General features: G+C 24.6%; 1 protein-coding gene across 1 annotated transcript; it reads left to right on the top strand.

Moving 5' to 3' along the window:
* The first annotated feature begins 4,769 nt into the window (after positions 1–4,769).
* On the top strand, positions 4,770–14,972 carry LOC145836044 (uncharacterized). The gene is made up of 14 exons (XM_082943834.1): positions 4,770–4,848; positions 6,337–6,394; positions 8,157–8,255; positions 8,861–8,924; positions 11,047–11,088; positions 11,454–11,528; positions 11,944–12,032; positions 12,154–12,321; positions 12,579–12,788; positions 13,115–13,203; positions 13,555–13,609; positions 13,780–13,976; positions 14,320–14,362; positions 14,500–14,972. Exons 1-14 carry the CDS (start codon positions 4,832–4,834, stop codon positions 14,707–14,709), a joined length of 1,416 nt encoding a protein of 471 aa, XP_082799960.1. The 5' UTR covers positions 4,770–4,831; the 3' UTR covers positions 14,710–14,972.
* The last annotated feature ends 5,615 nt before the right edge of the window (positions 14,973–20,587 follow it).

Genomic DNA, 20,587 nt, shown 5'->3' with positions numbered 1-20,587 from the left:
AACAAAACTGTGTCCTTTTTTATCTTTGCAAGTCAACCTTTTTTTGTATATGTGGTGGTAATGAGCTTTAATGTTGTTTTAATTTGTAATTCTGAAATAAATTTTAAAAATATTTTATAGTTCTACATGCTTAGTTTAATGAAATATATTCAATATTTTTAAAAAGTTTTATTTGATACAAGTTGTAATACTTTTTTTTAATCACTTGGTGAATAATTTAATTGTTGGTAAATCAAAATTAGATTTTTATTTTATTTTGAATTAGCATTACTGTTGCTGGTGGTTATTTCTGTTACTAAAAGTTAAGTATGTTTTCTATAAGGGAAACTAAAGGCGCTATAGCATTAAAAACTTTTATTTTTAAACAAGTTTTCAGAAACCCGGGATTGAAAGGAAAGGTTAGATTTAAAATATATCAAGCAGAATCAAATATTTTTTAATGGTTTAGAAAAAAAGTCTATATTTTATTATTTTGGTTCATATAAAAAGTTACTATCGCAAGTATTTTTGTTCAGAATCTAATAATTTCAAATTATTGTTTTAAATTATTTGTAAAAACAAAAAGTTTTCACTTTAATATTAAAAAGTATAAAAAAATAAAAAAAGTGTTAAACAAGTAAAATAAAACAAAAAGTATACTTACAATTCCTACCTGCGATCAATTTCTATTTAAACTAAAAAAAAACTGTCTGTAAATTTTTAATTTTTATCTATTATTTTTTTTTACTACCACTGTTACCTATAAATCAAACCTTTACCCTTGGTCGATAAGCGAATCTTTAATTTGATCGGGCGGGAACTCTGCGCAGGTTTGAACTGAGCAGTTCTTAAAATAAAATATAGTAAAACAAAGTTTAACGATAACGTTCATTGTAAGCTTAAAAACTTCATTTTATATGAAACTTAATGATTTTTAAGCTAAAAATTATTATTATTTCAATATAATAAAGTAAGTTTAACTCATTAATAAAAAGTCGAAGTTTTCAAAAACAAAGACGAAAGTAAAAAAAAATCCCTAAATGTAAATAGTTAATTATTTAAAGACTTTTAATTATTTTTTTCTTTAACTAAGCTAAAAGCTGTTTTTTTTTAAATAGTAATTTATTATTTTAGAACTATACATGAGATAAGACTGCAGAATTTACAAGCTTAAATTAATATTAAATTTGAAAGTAAGTGTGTTTGTGTACTTTTGTTTTGTTAATTGAAGTAAATATTTAGGCACAAATAAATGTTGGTTTTTGAGTAGTCAATAAAAGTATACTTTTAAGATTTTATTAAGTAAATTAGTTTTGTTTAGTTAGTCAGTTAGTGCTAAGTACAATATTTTTGATCAAATTAGTGAGTTTGTAGTGACATAAACAATAATTTTAACTAATATTGCCAAAATCAAAGAGTTTACAATACTGAGTAAGCTAAATGTGTGTTTTTAACTAAAATTTTACATCAGAGTAATTGTATGGTAACTTTATTATAGAAATTTGTTGATTATATTCAAAATTTAACAAAAAAGTTCTTTGATTAAACAACTATTTGTATTAAAACATGAAACAAAAAACTATTTTTTTTCTGGAGAGATTTTTTCTTAGAATTAATTTAGCTTTTTATGACTATTTTAAAATTCATAAAAGTTTTGAATTAATTAAGTTCTATATAAACAAAATTTGAAATTAGCCTATTCAGTCCCAGTAAAAAAGGTACAACCTGAACAGTCTTTTTGTTTTGTGAACAGTGAATGTTTCTAAAAATCAAATTTTTAAAGTTTAAAATTATTGTAGAAAAAATAATATTAAATATGAACGAAAACCTGTTTAAAGAAAGCAATGAATACATAATTTAATTAATTTTTGGTAATTTTTTTTATTCTTCAATATTTCAACTAACTTTACTTGAACTGTAGAATGTTTTGATTTGATTTGCATTGATTGTTTTTATAAAGTTTTTACATTGATTACCATAATTGGGTTATTGTTTTTTTTTTTGAAGCTTGAATACTTGCTTGTGGATTTGAGCTTTGTTTCTGTACACTTTTTGTGTATAAAATTGAGATTTTATCATTTTGAGTGTCTCCAAGGGATTTTTATTTTGTTTAAAACATAGCTTTAATTTTATTTTGGTTGTTAAAAGTTATATACTAAAGAGGCAAGTAAAATTATATTTTAATTAAAACAGTTTTCTTTGAAATTTTTGTTATTATAAAAAATGTAGTTTAAAACAGTTTTTTTATGCCTAAAAATAATTGATTATGATATAAAAATAAACTACAAAAACCTAAAATAGAATTGGTTTACATTAGTTTTATTTTTAAATAAAATATTCTGTAGGTTTTTATGTTTTCTTTAAATAACTTCTTAATACCAAATGAAATATATTTTATAAAATCATAAATTTTCTAAAAGTAAAATTATAACAATATTTATTACATTACTTATTATTTATTACATTACTTATTACATATAACTTTCTACCTTAAAAAAAACAAAAAAAACATACAACTTATACCCTGTAAATAACAATATATATAATTTTCGTATATGTGTAGGCCATATTTATATTTTGATCTTGTAACATTCAATTCAGAGAGTTTTTAATTCTGTTATCAGGACCCCTATGCCACCAAGCCACATGTATAAATGACACAAGTTAAAAATGTAAATTCAATGCTACTGTGTTTTAGCACTAGAATTGCATTTAATAACAATATATTCTAATTATAAAGACCTGAACAAAATAAAAGTAAACCTATTTCTAACCAAGCTGACCATTTTTGACAATGGTTTTGATTTGTGTCTCACTTATTTTCTAGTTGCCTTAGTATAAAAGGTAAATGTAAAACATGATTGTTATTGTGTATATTTTGAAATTTAAGAGAGTAAATGATGTGGTGCTTATGGTAGAGTACAGTTTTAATGATCAGTATATTTTTCTGTATATATGTCAACCACAGGGTTGAACATATGTATATATGTCAACCACAGGTTAAAACTTGCAAGCTTCAACTTAGAGAGTTTTCAATGTTGTCTTAAAACCCCTATCTTGACAACATATTTTGTGAAATAACTTAAGAAGTTAGTACTTACAATAATAAGTTGTTTCTGTGAAGAGTTCAAAATTTTATTAAACAACTGCTTTCCCCATCTACTTATTAAGCAAAATATTAAACTATAAAAAACTTAAAGTCTAAGGGAGAAGATACATATGATTTAAAATATACAAAGTAAAATTAGTAAAAATAAATGGTAACAACTCTTAGAAAACTGCTGCTGCTGAAGTTCACTATAAACGTTAATCATTTTTGTTTATTTCAGTTTTTCAAGTTTTTGAGCTGCTTTGTAAATATAGTCATGCTTTTATATTTTTCCTACTTGCCTTAAAAATTACAAAGTTTAGAAAATCACTAATAAGATTAGTAGACATCATAAAAAACTTTTTTCACTGTGCAGAACCACTATTTATTTTTTACAAGTTCTCACTTTTCTTGATTTCCCTTGACTTTTCAATTTTAATGAAAATCTCTTGACTTATGTCTATAAAAATATACATAATTTTCTTTAATTTATCTTATTTTTAGTAATGCTGGGCTAAAATTTGATTAAATCTACTATTGTTTTTGATAAAATTGTTATATATTTTCTTTTGAAAATTATGTGTCTATAATCATAATGAGAGTCCAAAATAAAATATTTTTAAGGAACCATTATTTTTATCATTTAAAAAAAAAGTTTAATAAAGTACCAAACTTTATTAAAGGACTCATCAGATAGAAAAATTTAAAATTTGAACGTATATTTAATCTTTAAACATAAACAAACAATCTTGAACTTGGTAATTTTTATATTTATTTAAAACTTTCAAGTTTTTATTTGTTTTATAATGAATCACTATAATAACATGGTTGTCACACATTTAGGATAACTCAGGATATTGAGAAATTTTTGAAAATTTCTCAATAATTCAGTATATTATGGTCAGGCTGACTCTGGATAGTTTTGATTAAAAAAAAAGGATTGTTTTAAAATTTTAAGAAAATTTCAGGACAATTATAATTCTTGGACTTAAATAAGATTTAGTTGATCCACTTTCAGTATCTTGTTATTTTAAATAACAAGTATTGTTCAAGGTTTTTCTCTCAAAGAGTGGCAACCCTGTTGTTTATAAGAAAAAATGAACATATAATATTAGTAGTTTGCAACAGAGGCAAAATAACTTTTGTAAGTATTTGAAAAAACTCAATATGACTAGGATAGTTTAAGGTCACTCAGGATAGCTTTTTTTACCAAAAGAGTGGCTACACTGTTTAAATAATGAATAGAAAAAAAGTAGTTTAAAGAAAAAAATTGTTGAGTGAAAATATTTTAAATTAAACTTATTATTGTACTTTGTAGTCAAGTACAGCAAATTACATTAACTTTAATTTTTACTTAAAACTATGAGTGTTGAAAACAAGAATTTGCTCTTAAAAAGCATTCAGAGAGCCTCTGAAAACTTTCCTTATTTTAAAGGAACCCTGATTACAACTAGTTATGATAATTTTAAATAAAGTTTTTACTCACTAAAACTTCATTCTTTTGAACCCATTCAGGATTTATGCCAAGTTATAATAAGGAATTGCAATAGTTTAAAGTTAAATATTATTTTATGATAATCACGTTTTATAAATACATTTAGTTATTAAATTGGTTTACAAATTTTATAGAGTTTTTTTTTATAAGTTAATTAATAAAAGTTACTTATTAACTAATTGATAAGCTGATTTTTGTAACACAGTTAGAAATTTAAAGATTTATAAAGAAATATACAAAGTACTCTGGTTATACTACTGAAAAACAACATGCCTAGAAAAAGAAAGTAAGTGTATTTTATTTTTATGTAAAATTGTTAGTATTTAGTTTTAAAATACAATAAGATTCATAATTTTTTTTACTCTTGGTTGTATATCTTAAAATTAAGTAAAATTTATTGGAAATATGACACTTATGCATTATTAATATCTATATGGGGAGTAAGGTACTTTTTTATAAGATGATCTTACTTTTAAGATTTTTGAAAAAGCTAGCAGTTAAGTTTTATTGAATTTCAAATTCAAGTTAGTTTTAAAGAGACATATAAGGGTAAAAAATTATAAAATTCATCATATTTCTAAAAGAAGGACCAAGTTTAAAACTCTAAAAGAAACATTTAATTCAAACTTTTTGTCCATCGTGTTTTATGCAATTAATCCAAAGTTGTCTCAGTCTATTATTATGTTTTTCAAAACTCTTTTTTGAAATTTGATTTTATTTTATATAGTTTTAACTAAGCTACAAGATGCTTTTTACTGATTATAAAAATTCAAAATAACATTTGAGGTGTAGCCGGTCGAATTTGGAGGCAGAAATAGGATCCTTATGAGAGGCGCAAACTAAAACGGCAAAAATAGACTATTTCACTAAAAATCTGTCATCTCCTATGTTTTTTTGAGATAAATACCTCAAATTTTTAGGAAGTGTTCCTTGATATATTTAGAAAACTCTGTTGGAAAGAGTTTAAAAAAAGTAAAAAGTTAAAATAAAATAAAAATACAAAAAAATCATTTTTTTTTTGTCTTTTTGTTATAGAATTTTAATTTTTTTCTTTAAATAAATTTATTCTGACATAATTTTCTAAATATATCAAGGAACACTTTCTGAAATTTTGAGGTAGTTATCTTAAAAAACGTAGGAGAAGATAGATTTTTAGTGATTTCTAGTTGTTTGCTGTTTTAGTTTGCGCCTCCCATAAGGATCCAATAGCTGCCTGCAACTTTGACCGGGCTATATCTCAAAAGTTGTTTTGAATTTTTATCATCTGTAAAAAGCATGTTGTAGCTTAGTAAAAACTTTATAAAATAAGATCAAATTTAAAAAAAAGTGTTTAACACCCCTAAACCCTTAATTAAAACTAATATGTGTATAAAAACCTTGTTGTAGTAAATAATTTAAGTTTTTAAATAAGAGCTAATGTTAATTTTTGGTATTTTTTTTTGATTTTCCTATGGCCAAAGTAAAGTATAAGTTGGCAGAGCTAACTGTATTTAAAGTTTTAAAGGCTGTTTTTGTTTGTACATACCAAATAAGCCTATTTATTCTTCTTCAGCATTTTCCAATTGGTTTTAAATTCTTAAAATAACTTTATTGTTTTATATTTTACCATTTGATGTTATTCAATCTAGTTGATAAAACTTTTAATTTAATCAATTTGTTTACCTAAAAAAGCTATACTTAAATGTTTAGTATAGTTAATGGGAATATGATGTTTTAATTGTTTTTCTTTTAAAAAATTAAGTTTAAAAAAATATTTAATGTATTTACTAAACAGGAACTTCTCTAAACCAAAAGATATAGATGCAGATCTAAATGATGATTTTGTAGATCCGGTTAGTTATTAATGGTATACTTAGATAGAAGCCTAAGCAAATTAGTAAAAGTTTGTCATTAAAACATGTATTCAATTATGTATTTTTTTTTAATTTGTCTATTATTTTTTAAAATTATTATAATTGTTTTTGGAATAAAATCTTTAAGTTTATCTCTGTTTAATACTTATTTAAAATGTATGAACTCCTATAAGCCTTATTTTTAGAAATATTCAAAAAAAATCGTTATTAAAATTAAAAAAAAAAAAAAGAAGTAATAAGTTTCATCTAATGCATGGTTTCCACTTAATAATTCAATTCTTCCTTTTTTGCAAAACTTAGGTAATTAAATTTTTATAATACTCTTATACTATTTTCTTATTTACATTGTTTCAGTCTTATTTTTTAAACTGTGTTATGAATGTTTTCTGTTTTAAAAAAATTTGCAAACGCACTTGAGGCAATTCTTTGTTCAATCTATTATTGCTCTTACAAGTTAATATAAAAAATAATTAACTTTATGACATTCTTGTAGCTAATAATTAGAGGTGTTAAAACTTTTTAATGAGAGATAAAACAAGCAACTATAAGTAAAAAATTGTTTTTATGCAAATGATTAATGATGTACTTTGTAATTGATAGTACAAATGAAGAAACCATCGTGTATTAATTAAAAAAGGCATGTTTAATATTTAAACTATGTAAAAAATATAAGTGGTTTTGTGAAACTTTTTAACAATTTTAGTATAGTACTTATTCACTTATCCAGACGCTCACTTATCCGGACAGTTTAGTTCAGAAGAAAATTCAAAAAATTTTCAGTATTAAACACTAACATTTTTTTATGATACAAATATTTAAGCTTTCATGCTGTATAAGAAAATTAAGTAATTTTATAAATTCCGTAAGTTTTCAGCTGAAAAACGTGAAAAATTTATTAAACATACGTCTATTCTTTCTTATTTTAGCAAAACTTACAATAAAAACTAGTTTCTTAGTATTGATATGTTTCCGTTAAATTGACTTCAAACTTAGTCAAAGTTTTTCTTTATTTCTGTTTTTTTCTTTGTTTGAAAGTTTTTTTTTTCTTTTAGAGAGATAGGTTTACATTATTTTTTGTTTTTGAAGATAAATTAAATTTATATTTTCTCTAAAACAAAAATTAAACATTTTTTTTTAATTAATACTAAGGGCAAGTGGAATTACAAATGATGAATTTTACTTGCTTGACCCTCAAAAAACGTATATCGTTGCAGAGGGTTAGTAAGCCTAATGTTTTTCTACCTTAGAAAAAATAAATTAACCTAAAATGTAACTTTTATTATTTTTCATTTTATTATATATTACTCACAATTACTATGTATTTGTTTTTACCATAACACTTTTATGATACATTGTATTATATGTAGCAGTTATAGAATTATATGAAAAAAATTGCTAATTGTTCTTATCAGGACGACATGTTTACAGAAAAATCTTGCCCAACGTGTCTGGATAAGTGAATAAGCACTGTATTATATGTTTATTATTCTAAAAAACAGTGATTTATATTATGTTATATATGTCAAAATCTAGTTATATTATAATTAAAATAGCTAAATGAATTTCCATAATTTCATGAATATATAAATAAATTATACAAAAGCTTGTTTCAGCCTAGTAAACCTAATTAAAAGTCATTTTAACTTGATTTTTTATATATGTAATATACATTTTTTATTTATATACTTTCTGTTTGTTATTGTTTTAGTAAGGTATATAACTCTAACAAATATTGTAACAGAATGATGAAGACTACATGTATGATGAAGTTGATAAGTTTCACAACAATCAAGACAAGGCACTGCTTGGAAGTGCAAGTGACAGCGAAAGTTCTGAAGAAGTTTGTTTAAAATTTTTATGTTGAAAAAATGTTTTTTTTATATTTCCACTTAAAATAACTAGTTTTTTGTTGTAACTTGTATTCAACTTATGTTCAACTGTAATTTTATTGATTTAAAGTTTTTTAGTTTGTTATAATTAGGAAGATTTTTTTTTACCTGTATTTATGTATATTTTATTAAAAAAATTATGTATTGTTTATATTTTACTAAAAGCATTTTAATTAAGTTATTATCTTGTTTTTGTATAGAACTGATTTGTTTGTTATTTAAACTGGTACATTTTTTAGTTTTTATGGAATTCTTCATATGTTAATACAAAATTTATAAAACTTTATTGTTTGGTGTTTTATGCAAAATGTTATACATTTTTTATACTTATTATAGAATATTTACTTATTGATAGTTTTAAATTTTTATACTTAATGTTTGTTACAAATAGTTAAAAATAATAATTCTTCTTATTCATGTTCTCAAAAAAGAGTATTCGGTTTTTCTTTTCTCACTTTCTGTTTTTATGTACTCACTTTAAGTGTTTTATAGTATTAATGATTTAAAGGACTTGTAAAATTGCATACAATATTACTTGTAATAATTTCACAAACAGGATGAAATTTACAATGTAGCCCCAAGTAGTAGCGATGAAGATGAAGAAGAAGATTATGATGAAGGTATAAATTTGATTAAAAATACTATTACTGATAAGAATATATAGCGAAAATTGCTTACAGGCAAATAAAATTTTATTTGCTTAATAAAACTAATTCATAGGCAAGAAAGTTTTTGAATATACTCTACATAAATTATGCATTAAAGTTAAGTATTATAGCTTTAAGTGACAATTTTTTTCTATTCACCTGTTCAGATAAAAAATATATAAAAAAGTTATGCTTTAGCTAATGAAAATATAACAAATGTTCTGTTTTTATGTTTTATACACTAAAAACTTCAAATCAGACTATAAACCGCATAATTAAAAATGTTTTAAATGTTAGAAAAAAGTAGTTTTGCAACTAACAAAAATTAGTAGTAAAAGAATAGCCTTTAACAAAATCCTTACTAGCCTACACTAATAGTTTTATACATTTTATCAACTTTAAAAATCTTGCTTAAATATTTGTGATAAGTTATATCTTACCAAATTATTTTCTTAAACTGTTTGAAATTTATATAATTGATTTCAATAAAGATGTGCAATTTAAATATTTAGTTTACTACCACGTTTCAGTAGCAAAAAATTGCGATCTTTTCTAGTATAATATAAATAGTATAACTGCACATAACAATTTTGCTTATCTATAATGTTATTAAAATTTTGAAAATTGATCTTAAAAAAGTTACGGTCCATACATTTGCAGGGTTGCCACATGGTCAGGAAAAGTCAGGAAAAATTAAAAAAAATTACAAAAGTCAGGAAAATTGATAAAATTAAAAAAAAGTCAGATTTTGTCAGTTTAAATTTACAAAATTCCTTATTTTCCAAAGCCTTCAAATTGTAAAAAATAAATTTGTTATCCTTTTAAGTCAGACTAAAATTGCAAAATTTTTCTAAAAATTTCCAAAATTATTTAATTTCCAATCGCTTCATCTGGTAAAAATTAATAAAATATCCTTTATAAAACTGCAAAATTTTTCTATTAACATATTGAACAATTACCCTACTTCAACAAGCTGTTTTCGTAAGCCTTTTAGTATTGGTGATTTATAGCAAGGACACTTCCACAGTGAAACTGTGAAATATACAAAAACGTTTATCTAGCGTGATTTTGAAATCAAAGTGCTTTTTGTTTAAGTAAATAATTGAGGCAAAAATTGGAGGTAAAAATAAATGAGTGCAAAAAGAAATGAAATGATTAAGACAAATTGTGGCTAGATTAAGAGAAAAAATTCTCTTCGACAAATGTAGGGGCAGCAGATGAGAACGATTAAAATAAGTGAGGCAAATAGTTTTTACTGCCAAGAAAATGAAGCAGGATGCAAACCAGATGAAGGAAACCATATCTTCATTAGATAAAAATGTTGAAGTGCTAACAAAGAAACGTTTAAATAATTTTTAGTACATATAGTAAAAAAAAAACAGAGTATGATTAAGCTTTTTATTCTTTTAAGGTTTTAATTGTAAAAGTTCATTATTAATTTAAGGTTTTGATTGTAAAACTTCCTTATATTTAAATACATTTATGCTAGGAAATGCTATAAAATTGTGTCTTTTTTCAGACAAGCTGTGTTTATAAAGTAATAATACAAGTATTTTGTTGATAGAGCTCTTTATTGCAAATACATCAATCATACACATATGGTTAAAGTGATGTAGTGGATATTCGATGATTGAATTTAGCAAAAAAAAACTGTTGTTTTAACCTGTATTAAAATTATACTGAAAGCTTTATATAGTTTCAAGGGTTAGATTATGTATTTTAGAATTAGTTTAAACAAAGAGTTTGATTTAGAAAAGTCAGGAAATTTTTGGTAAAAAGTCAGGAAAAGTCAGGAATTTTTTCTCAGCTTGATCTGTGGCAACCATGCATTTGTATCGGAAACTTTTTACTAAAACTACAGTATCTCAAAATGTGAATAAGATTCTTAGAATTTATAAAAACTGGCTTGTAGTTTGTACTTGCTTTCATATTAAAGCCAATGTTATTTTTTGTAAAAGAATTTTTTTGGACTCCCCTATGCCCTTTAAAGACATAAGCTTAATGTAAACTAAAAACTGCTAAATAGTCCAACTGTTGAAAATATAGCTACTTTAAATTTGAATAAGTTATTTTTAAATTAAACCAATTTTTTTAGATGAAGAAGCTTCAGAAATGGAAGATGATCTTGATTTGCCTGGTAAGTTGTTATAAATAATTTAGAATAAATTAAATAAAGAGCATTTATTTCTAACTTTTAACAAAGCTAATATTTAATTTTACGTTATTTAATAATGAAATTTGTTTATCTCTACAAGTATTTAATTAATTCGTATTTAATAACTACAAGTTTAATTAAAAATTAAAAACAATAATACATTGTGTAAAACAAACTGTAGTTTTTTTTCTATCTTTTTATACTCAAGTAAATCACAATCTTAAGGTTAAGTAGCGTAGTTTGGAACTTTATTACGACTTTTTAACTTGTATGATTTTAATTACGTTGATTAAAACATAAAGTAATAAAGTAACTAACTTTTAAGTAATTAACTATTATTACTACAGGTGTTGCTAGTAGCAAAGCTTGGGGAACAAATAAGAAAGCTTACTACGATGCTGATACTTATGACCATTTAGAAGGTTATCCATTTGTTGTATGTATTTTTATTTTTTATTTTAAAGCATACATTGTTACTGAAATTTTTGCAAGGTTATAAGGTTTTAAAAAAACAAATAAAACTCATTGAAGTTTATTTTAAAATATGTCACATTTTTTCTTGCTTTATCTCCTAAAGCTAAGAAAAAAGAAAGTAATAATCGCCTATTCAATAAAAACATAACATAAATTAGTATATATATATATTTTTTCAAACTGCAATGATTATGAGTATAGGCATATTGAAAACTTTAAACTACAAAACAAAACGCTGAAAAAATTTACAATATATTTATATTTTAATATATAAATGTAATCGAACAGATTACTAACGAATAGTATTGTAGGTTTATTTTAAAGAAATGAATTATTAATGCATAATGAATAACATATTTAAAGGACATGAAAGGGATGAAGCGTTGGAAAACGAAGCTGCCGAAGCGAGAAAAGTTCAAGAAGAACTGATGAATGACTTCGACTTGATGCAAGTTGGTTACAAATTTATTTCAATTGTTTAAAATTATTTGCTACAAAGAGTAAGAAAAATAAACGAAAGCTTAAACACTAAAGTTACGATTTAATTTGAATAACTCAAACTTTCACTTTCAGCCGAAACTGAATAGAAAGCGTAAAGCTGAAGGCGACGTAGGCGGGGAAATTTCTGTTGGTGATAAAGATTATATAAGGAAAGATTATTCGGACATGACTGAGGAAGAGCTGAAAGAGGAAGTTGCTAAAAAATACCCGCTCGTTCTTCCCCTGGAACAAATGCTCAAGGTTGAAGTTAAAAAATGAATTAAAGTTAAAGATAATAAAAACTTATTTGGAGTATGCATTTCTAAATTGATCTCAGAACAAAAAGAAGTAATCTTTAAAATTTTTGACTCGCCTTGCTTTTTCTTTTAGTACAATCTGATAATTTAAATAAATATTAACGTAAAATAAAGGTAATAAAAAACAAGTCTATTATGTTTTTGATAAACACATTGTTTTGCTTAAAAATAAACTTAAGTTGAACAAGTTTCAACCAACAGAAAAGAATAGAAGAGTTCAGGTTTATGGAACAAGTGCTTCAACTCGTCTTTTTGAAAAGGTTCAAGACGAAGACCTCCAAGTGGACAGTTAAGAGGTACTTGACGCTGGGCAACAACTGCGATTACATGAAACTCTACCTTCTCGTCAAGCAGACCACCCACGAAGACCCCAACAACGAAATCGAACAGGGACTCTTGAAAGCCATGCAGGTTGTTATTGTTTTTTAAGCAAAGTTTTATTGATGCCTTTTTAAGACTATTAGATTTGCTTTCCTAACTGTGATGCGGCGTTATTACCCTCTTTTGGAAATATTGAATGTTTAAAGAGTAATAATCAATATCTTTAATTGTCGCCCTCGGCTTAATAATATGCTAAAAAAATCAATATTAAGGCATTGTGTTCAGTACAAGAGTAAAGAATTTAATTTTTGTGTAATTCGCAACACATACGGAGTTGTCTGCCACGGTTTGGAGATTCTTTTTATAAACTCAATATTAGCATACTGTGTTCAGTTTAATACTTTTCTATTTTACAGCGTTTGAAAAAAGAAGACGAAACAATGTCCGGTTTGAAACCGTTGTTTGAATTCATGCTGAGTGACGAACAGAAAGATTACTGGCTGCAGTTAGTTTAAGTATAATTTTTGTTTGAAAAATGATTATCTATTACGAGAAAAACAATTTTTAACATTAAAATTTTTTGTATATTAATAAGTTTAATTTAGGAATTGTGTCTACCAATTTAAATTCAAAACATTCTGTAAAAATTTTTTACAAGTAATATGCTTTACTTTTGTTATTTTTAATGTTTTAGTTTTTATATTTATACACTTTCATCAGAAGTTTTATTCAAGTAAATATTAAAATTTCATGCGTTTTAAAGTGGCTCAGCATATAATTAATGTATTAAGTAAATTATTTAGCTTATTTTGAAGCAGACCTTTGTGTTCAATATAACAACAAATTAATTTTTTAGGGGTGCAGATAAAATACAAAAACCAGTTAATTTGAAAACCATGCTGAAGGAAATAGTAAGTTTTTTTCATAAAGATTGCAAATAAACTAAGTTGTTTTCAAATTCACGACTCATATACTGTTCGTATTTATAGTCATATGCTACAAAGTTATCAAAAAAGTAGTTCAATAAGTGTTCACACTTCTATTTAGTAAAAATACAAAGATTTTGTATTCATTTTCACAGGAGGAATATCAGTCAAACCACCAGGACGATTACCAGCAGTTCAGAGAGGGGAGAATCAGCAAATGGCGGGAGGATATGAGAGAAAAGGGACTTTTCCCTAAAGTGTCCAAGAAGAAGGCTGAAGTTGAAGTCGCAAGGAAGAAAATGAGAATGATGCAGGAAAGCTCTGAAGAAGAATCTTCCAGCAATGAAGAAGAGTTAGTTAAGTTTGAAGTAGATAATTGAAAAATTTAGTCTAAAAACTAGAATGATTGTATAGATTTTGATCCAGTTTTAAAAGCGTAATTATTTATGTTTGAAATTATTTAGACACTTTTGTTTTTTATAAAGACACTTGAATAAAGAACCTTTTTTTTGAGTATAATGAAATATTTTTTAAGTTTCGAGACAATTGAACTTTGGAGTTTTAAAAAATAATACACAAAAAAAAATTAGTAATAAACTAAGTAAAACTTTTATTTAAAAAAGTTTATAAAAAATAAAATTTACTGATATTATCTGGATTATTTATACAATGTTTTAAGTTAATTTTACTTTCAGAAGCGAATCAGAAGAAGAAGAAAAACGTGAAGTGACTCGGCAGGTTAATTTAGTTTTTATTTTTTATTTTAAAACTGTAAGTACTTCAAGTTGCAATAAAAAATATTTAACTTATTTACCACAAAATGTTTGGAATGTAACAATATTTTTCAACTATAAAACAACAATTTTTTATATCAGATGGAGAAGAACAGGGGGTACAAGAAGTCTCAGGCGTCGAGGAAGAAGGCAAAGCTGAAGCGCAACCCGAGGGTGAAGCACAAGGAGAAGTTCAGGAGGGCCGAGATCAGAAGGAAGGGGGCAGTGAGGCCGGTGGTGACGGAAGTGAAGAAGTACCAGGGCGAGAGAAGCGGCATCAGGGGAACCGTCATCAGGAGCACCAAGCTTTGAGGGGTCATTTCAACTTGCTGTTGTGTTGTAATGAAATCTCAACTTGCTGGTATGTTGTAGTGTCGTTTCAACTTGCTGGTATTTTGTAATGTTGTTTAAACTTTAAAGCAAATTATATTTACATCTAAGTTTGATATTTGTTATTTATATTTCTTAAAGTATTTAAGAATATAACTTTTAAAGATGAATACATATTATCTAGGTAATAACCTTTTTTAAATACTCGTCAAGTTTTAGTACTTACATAATTTAGTCTATTTAGTACACCCATCTTTAGTTTTTAAACTTTGAAAATATAGATTAATTGATTTTATAGATTTTTAATATTTTTAAAGTTTTATTGCGTTAGTATTTTTTTACTTTGAATTTATATGGAAACTTATTTTTTATCGTTTTAATGAGTTTTGGTTTACTAGTCGAACTTTATTTAGTAAATAATAAATTAGGTAAACTCTTTTATCTCTCTAGTTTCGAAATACACTATATATATTATTTTCAAATTCGATATTCAAATATTTCAAGCTGGTTTTAGTTTATGATTAAAAACTTGAAAGTGTATAAGAACCTTCAATAATATTAAAAGTACTTTACTTATTATCATACTTAATCTTTGTATTTAAGGCAGTACTTAAATACTTTTTTGTACTTAACTCTATAAACTTTAAATTTTTACAAAAATTTTTAAATGTATTCATAGAAATAAGTAGATTACTTTAGTTTGAATAACTTAAATATCTGTTTGTACAAAGAAAATATTTACTAATATCAAAGTTTTTTTTCTATTAAGCTGGTAAAGTTACAAAATGCTAATAACCTGTTAAATATTTTATTATCATAAAAAGTTTTAGAAGTTTGCTAACAAGGGTATTTTAAATAGGTTAAAACTTATTTTTTAGCTAACTGAGAATTACAAGTTGAACGGCAAAATAATTGCCAGAATTCGTATATGGCGTATATCTAGCGTTTATAATTGCTGTAGTTTCTTGAAATTAAATGGCCATGTGTCAGATTTTACTAGTAAAGGTAAGAAAAGTAGAAGTTTCAAAAACGTAAGAATTAACATAACTTCATTTATAACAAATCAGCTTTGAAATAGATAGATAATAATTATTTCTCGCAAGTGTGGTCGACGTAAGTGATGAACCGTAACCACTATCCGTATATTAGTTTGAAATAGGGTCTGGTAGAAAACCGGTATTAGGAATTGTTATCCAAAAGTAGATCGGTATCTATTTAAAACGTGCAATACTTATGCTGAACTTATTGATACCTTGTTAACGAAAATTTTTATTAATTTACGGTAATAAGCTTGGGAATAAAAAAATCCAATTTAACAATAAAATATCTTCGTAACCTTTATTAATTTACAGCTAATTGGTATATACGATGCAATGCGCATCTGTATCAGGGCAATTTTTAGCTTTTATTTTTCAACGTTTGTAATCTTAAAATTACGTACGTAGAAATAATAGTTAAGACTTTTGTTGCTGTTTTTTGAAGATAATTGATATAAAGGTAGTTAAAAACATTTTAAACAACCTTTGTAATTTTTGATGCTAGCTGCTATTTAAGTAAGCTTAAAATATTTAAGGACTACCATTACATCATATTAACTCAGGGTTATCTAAAATGGGAAATATCGCTAATTTCTGGTTGAAACTTTAAAGTAATATTGTTTATTAAACGACAAAAAGCGCTCAAAATTTTAGTACAAGGACTTGGTGTACGAAAAAACGTTTCGGTTATCAAGTCATACACCAGAACAGTTTAACGTCATGTCCAGGACTGACGTACATCCCTTAATCAACATTCCATTGATTACTATTGTGGTCTATATAGAAGTTTTAGAAATTCTAAGAATAGTTTTGCAAACTCAAAAATAGTTTGATTTGTTTTATTATTGTGAAATGAATCACAATTTCATCCTTATTATAACCTTTTTTATAAAATAATTTTGAACCTTTTTTGTTTTTAAATACGAAATCATAAACAATAATAGTTTTATCATTACTTTAGCTAAGACTGCATACATTTATGCTAGTTTTGCTTATTAACTTATTTGCAAAAAAGGAATTTGTTTTGTGTTCATAGAGAAAAACTTAAACAATTTGATGATAAAATAAATTCAAAAGCATTAATTTTCTAAGTTAATAAAAACAGTTAAAAATCTATATGAATTAATATATAACATAAAATCTTTAGAATGTTGAAAGTGTATAAAACCGAAAATTATAGAAAAAAGTAATTTGTTAAGTTAAAATATTTTTTAAATTTAGACGTCTATGAAATAAAAGCTGAAGTTTTTATTATACGACAAAGTTACATAAAAGAAAATATAAACTTTAAGATATCAAATATAATTAATTGCATAAAAGTTTTAAGAAATCACACTAGATTTAATATTACAATGCAGTAAATTAATTCTTTTAAAACTAGAATAAAATTGAAGCTTAAAACTAAAGTTTTGAACACAGTCATAGTTTTAATAAAAACACGAGTTAAAATAACCAAAAAAAAATTTAGTTTAAACAAATTTTATTTAGTGAAGAAATGCAACAGAGTATATATTTTGTTTTCCAAAAATAATGATTGTTTTTCATTACTAAGTTGTAGTCGCTATTTTCAAAGTTTCTGTTAGTACTGTATAGAAATCTAAAAATTTCCGAATCTTTTTTTAATCAATAGTCGAACATCGTTTTTAGTTCGCCTTTTGGTTTTTTAGGCTTGGTTCTTTTTCAAATTTGAGTATGAATAAGATAATAAGTAAGACTATTATATTTTTTCCTATGATTTGCTTTTTAAAATACACTTGCATTCCTATTTCTTATGTCAAATTTTACCAACATATGTTTCTGTGTGTCAACGAATCAACACACTTCAACTGGGTTCTGTAAAAAAATAATTACTGTAATGAGAGAATAGAAGCATAGAATAAAGTAGGTGTATATATGTTTTCATTAAAATAAGATATATTCTACAGATAATAGTTATTAATAGGTGAAATACTTAATATTAAATCCGACTGTTATAAAACTATATGATATTTGTAATTATTAAGTCTAAAATAAATAAGTAAGCTAAATTACACAACAAAACATAATATAAACAAACAACTTACGTTAATAGGAAAGATAACTAAATCAAAATTTACTGTCGTAAACTAACGAAAAAATACATTTGTTACAACTAATAATTACGTCACAATGTAAATGAGGCCACCTAAACTATTCAATTTGTATTGCAAGAACGTTAATTTTGTTTTTATGTAATCTATTTAGAACAAAAATAAAATAAAACATTAACCATTAGTTAGTAAATCAATAAAATTAAATAAAACTTAACGACGCTGAAGGCAATAAAAGTCACAGAAACTCGGTGTAACATGTATATTATATATTAAATGTTAGTAATGATTGAATCAAAGTTATATAGAATTAGGAAGCAGATTTAGTTCAAATGTAAAAATCAAAAAGTGAAAAAATGAAAAGATTAAACTTTAAGGAAAAAACAAAACACAAAAAACATAATTATTACTAGGCTTACAATGTACTGACCGATAATCAATTTGCAGCGACATACATAAAATCATAATGACCTGAATTAAATATATATAGTATTTTATTATTAATAAAATAATTAATTGGTAAAGTAGGAGTCGGCTGTTTAATTTAAATATTTCATACAGATATTTTATATATTTAATAAGTAAATTGTGTTGTATGTGAAAGTTAAAATGTAAAACAACAATGTTTACTGCAGGTTTATACTTAGCATATGACTACCTTGTTGTTTATTGCCAACTTAATTTTGAATAAAAGTATTGACCACAATTGTTAGGGTAATAACAATGATCAAATTTTTTACGTTTTCATTTTTAATCATTTAATTTTATAAAGATTTACAATCAATATAAAATTTTCACTTGCAACAGATACAATATTCAGCTTCAATAAACTTTAATTAGCTAAAGTTATACTCATTTTTTTTACATAAAATTCAATATTCCGACTTTGCTACTTTTATATATCCAGTGGAAATGTTTAAAACTTTTTACTTATCGTTTTTGTTTATACTTTAGCCGAGATATACAAACTGTTCATGACAGTAAAACTGTTTGTCTTGAAAATTTAATTTATAAAAAAAAATCAGTTAAAACAATAGTAACGAACTGAGGTGATTACTTAAATAGAACTGAAAATTAATTTTATACATGACATTTTTTTAGTTTACAGTAAAAAAATATTTTATTGTTAAAACTTATTTTAACTTATCAAAAATAAACCAAGTAGCTTTGTAAAATAACTTTTAATGCTAAATCTATAAACTTTAGAAAAACGTTAACTGATTGAAATAATGAGCAGGCTATAGCGGCTTAAAGCCGTTTTCTTAAGAAGTAGGTGCTACCGATAATATAAAAAAAAATAAATAAGAACACTTGGACAAATGTCTGAGATATTTTTTGCAATTAAAACGTTTACGAAAAAGATCTAGCTGCCTTGTTTGTTCTAAGTAGCTTGTTAAAACGTTGAATTGTGAAAACATAAAGTGCTGTAATAATTTTAAAGTCAACCTGGGCTAAAATAAACTAGTAGTAATATTATAGCTTATCGTTGAAGTAATGAAAGTAAATGAACAATAGTCTACTTGAGCTTGTTTTATTTAGTAATTTAGCTAGAAAATTTATTTCTTTTTTATTAAGTCATCGTTTGAAAATAGTGCTAAAGTATAGCCTGGGAATTACTGTAATTTATCCTCAAAACTAAATAATAAATGTGCTTAGTAACGCATGTTCTGCAAATAATATTTGAAGAGTATTTGATTACACAGTTTTTTTAGCCTAAACTTTAATAATATATAAGTTTATCATTATAAAATTTGGTATAAGGATATTTTTTTAGAAAGTTAACTTTAGTTGATTTATATAACTTGCCACGTTTACACAAGTTGAACATAACAGAAAGCAACTTAAAGTGAACAATTTTAACATAAAAAGCAGTTTGAAAGGTTTAAAAAATAATTTTTTTTTGACAAATTGAAAGTATATTAAACACAAAAGTTAAAACTTACATAATAACAACTAGAAAAAAACTTATACTTTGTTCAGTAGGCGAGGATTTTTTTAACCTACGCATCATGAAGATGACAAATTAAAATATTTATTTTTTAGTAACGCTTACATTTTACTCTTGAAGCAACTGAAAATCATGAATTTGTTGTTCTCATTCGTCTTTTGCGTTTTTCTATCAACTGCTCTTGGTGTTTTATGTTAGTTATTTTTTATTTAGTTGCAATATTATTTTTTTAAGTTTATGTTATGTAGAAAAAGAGCATCAAAATTAGTTTTAATAGTTAAAAAGATATTTAAACAGCTAATAAATATTAAATAGAATAACATGATTGTTTAAAATGACTTAGTAGTATAAATGTGGTAATAATATTAGAAGTTCAAGTACTGTTTTACTATCAAATTTAACTTTTAACCTAAATTTGTATCAGGGTACAAATAAATTTGTATCAAGTTTAATACAAATTTTGTACCATAGATTTTATTACTGATATATAAGTTTTAATCTAAAACGCAAAGCTTAAAATAACTAACTCTAAAATAGGTTTAAACTTTTATTAACTACCAATAAAAAAATTTTTACTATAAGTATTTAAAAAGTTTTAGAGCTTATAATAACTATATCTGAAAACTAAAACTTAGTATTTGAACTTAATCTTTATAAGTTTCGTAGTTTTTGTTTTAACAATGTTTTGAAATAATTAAACAAGCTATTACTACATATTTGGTTTAAAAAAAAGTTTATTTGTTGACAATGCAACAGCTAAACTAAAGAAATACATGATTTTAATTAAACGCACATTGTTCTTTAAA

Source organism: Thalia democratica, chromosome 5, assembly GCF_965202585.1.
Source record: "Thalia democratica chromosome 5, ktThaDemo2.hap1.1, whole genome shotgun sequence".
Taxonomy (NCBI): domain Eukaryota; kingdom Metazoa; phylum Chordata; class Thaliacea; order Salpida; family Salpidae; genus Thalia; species Thalia democratica.
The sequence above is the reverse complement of the archived record's forward strand: the minus strand, read 5'-3'. Positions and strand labels throughout refer to the sequence as shown.

What these genes read in the sequence shown, in the direction of transcription:
- LOC145836044 (XM_082943834.1), top strand. An exon ending in ACAGCGAAAGTTCTGAAGAA is followed by an intron (nt 8,256 to 8,860) that starts GTTTGTTTAAAA and finishes TTTCACAAACAG; the next exon opens with GATGAAATTTACAATGTAGC. An exon ending in CAGAAAGATTACTGGCTGCA is followed by an intron (nt 13,204 to 13,554) that starts GTTAGTTTAAGT and finishes TTAATTTTTTAG; the next exon opens with GGGTGCAGATAAAATACAAA.